At 54.6% G+C, this 1945-nt stretch overlaps 1 protein-coding gene across 1 annotated transcript in view; it reads right to left on the minus strand.

The window, feature by feature from the left end:
• Positions 1-568: 568 nt before the first annotated feature.
• The window catches only part of MYBPC2 (myosin binding protein C, fast type), a gene marked incomplete at its 3' end in the record, with an annotated part of 22347 nt that continues 20970 nt past the window's right edge, over positions 569-1945 (minus strand). The window contains 2 exon segments of the mRNA XM_008063583.1: positions 569-703; positions 1366-1554. Of these exon segments, the coding sequence (XP_008061774.1) occupies positions 569-703; positions 1366-1554 (324 nt within the window).

The raw sequence follows: 1945 nt of genomic DNA on the forward strand, positions 1-1945 counted from the left end.
GATGGATGGATGGATGGATGGATGATGGCTGGATGGATGTCAAGATGGATGGATGGTGGATGGATAGAGGACAGATGGATATCAAGATGGAGGGATGTCAGGATGGATGGGTGGATAGTTAGATGCATGTTAAGATGGATGAATGGGTGTCAAGATGGATGGATGGATGGATGATGGATGGATGGATGACAAGATGGATAGGTGGATGGATAGTTGGATGTATGTCAAGATGATGGATGGATGGCAAATTAGTTGGATGGATAAATAAACAGAAGGAAGGAAGAAGGCAGACAGGCAGCAGATACATCGACGGATAGAAGGATGGATCCGTTGGAAAGTCATTGCTGTATGGAGGATGGACGTAGGGAAGGGAGGGAGAAAGGACAAGCAGGTCATTGGGGGTCTGGCTTGGCTCACCCCAGCCCAGCGATTCCTGCCAGAACAGACATGAGACACAGGCAGCCCACTGCACCAAAACTCTCCCCACATGGCCCCGTCTTCAGTTCCCTGGGCTGAACACCCATGGGGCTCTGGGTCGGCCACCACCCTGGCCTCCCAGGTTACTCACAGCCTTCCAGGCAGTACTCCACCAGGTACCCATCGATGCCGCCTGCCCCGATCCTGTTGGGAGGCCTCCACTTGAGAGTGGTGGTGGTGTTCGACACATCCTCCACCATCAGGTGCACTGGCTCACTGGTGGGTGCTGGAACGATCCAGAGAAGGAAGATATGGGGCAAGATCAGAGGTCAGCAGGATGGGGCGGGGGTCACAGGGGAATCACTGATCAGAAAAGTGATCAATATGGTGGACACTTCCAGTGAGCAAGGAAGTGTCAGCAAGGGACACTAAATCAACAAAACAGCAAGGAAGAACAGTGAGATCTCCAAGGTCAGAGACAGGCACTAGCCTGGTAGGTCAGAGGTCGATGAGGTATTTGGTCATCGGCTCAGTCAAGGGTCCTAGACATCAGAGGTGAACGCAGTGGGTCAGGAGAGACCGGGAGCATGGATGGGGTCAGGGTCAGTGGGCCAGGTCAATGGATGAGAGGGGTCAGAAGCCAGCTGGGGCTGGGCATGGTGGCTCACGCCAGTAATCTCAGCGTTTTGGGAGGCCGGGGGGAGGATCGCTTGAGCTCAGGAGTTCAAGACCAGTCTAGGCAACATAGTGAGACCCAGTCTCTACAAAAACTTTTAAAAAAATTAGCCGGGTGTGATGGCACAGGCCTTGAGTCAGAAAACAAAAAGAAGTCAGCTGGGTCTGTGGGGTCAGAGGCCAGGGTGTAGGGTCAGAGGTGAGTGATTGCCAGAGAATGGGTCAGAGGCAGATGGAGGAGGATGAGTCTGGGGGGGTCGTGGGGGGCATTACCAATAGGCATAAAGGGCTTGGTGTTCATGCTGGGCTGAGAGACCCCGATGGCGTTGACAGCAAAGACCCGCATCTCATAGAGGACGCCCTCCATCATCTTGGTGGACTCGTAGGTCAACTCCGTGAAGACCTCAAAGTTCAGCTTCATCCAGCGCTGAGACCCCTTTTTCTTCCGTTCCAGGAGGTATCCTGGGGGCTCCCCAAGCAGAGAGGAGCAGGTGGTCATGGGGGTGGGAGGGGCAGGGGCACAGGTAAGCTGAGGAGGGTCAAATCCAGATGATCACATGACCCAGAGAGGGCTGGGGCCACAGATCACAGGCTGATCTCAGGGGCCACAGAGCACTCAGAGGCTATCAGTCCTGGGGTCAGGAATCAACAGTGGCCACAGGCTGCTAGGTGTGGTGGCTCATAGTGGAGGTGAGAGGATTCCCTGAGCTCGGGGGTTCGAGACCAGCCCGGGCAACTTGACAAGACCTCATCTCTACAATAAATCAAAATATTAGCCGGGTGTGGCGGCGAGTGTCTGTGGTTCCAGCTACTTGGAAAACTGAGGCAGAAGGATCGCCTGAGCCCAGGAAGT

Source organism: Carlito syrichta, unplaced genomic scaffold (genome assembly GCF_000164805.1).
Source record: "Carlito syrichta isolate Samal-C Ts95f unplaced genomic scaffold, Tarsius_syrichta-2.0.1 Scaffold306948, whole genome shotgun sequence".
Classification (NCBI taxonomy): domain Eukaryota; kingdom Metazoa; phylum Chordata; class Mammalia; order Primates; family Tarsiidae; genus Carlito; species Carlito syrichta.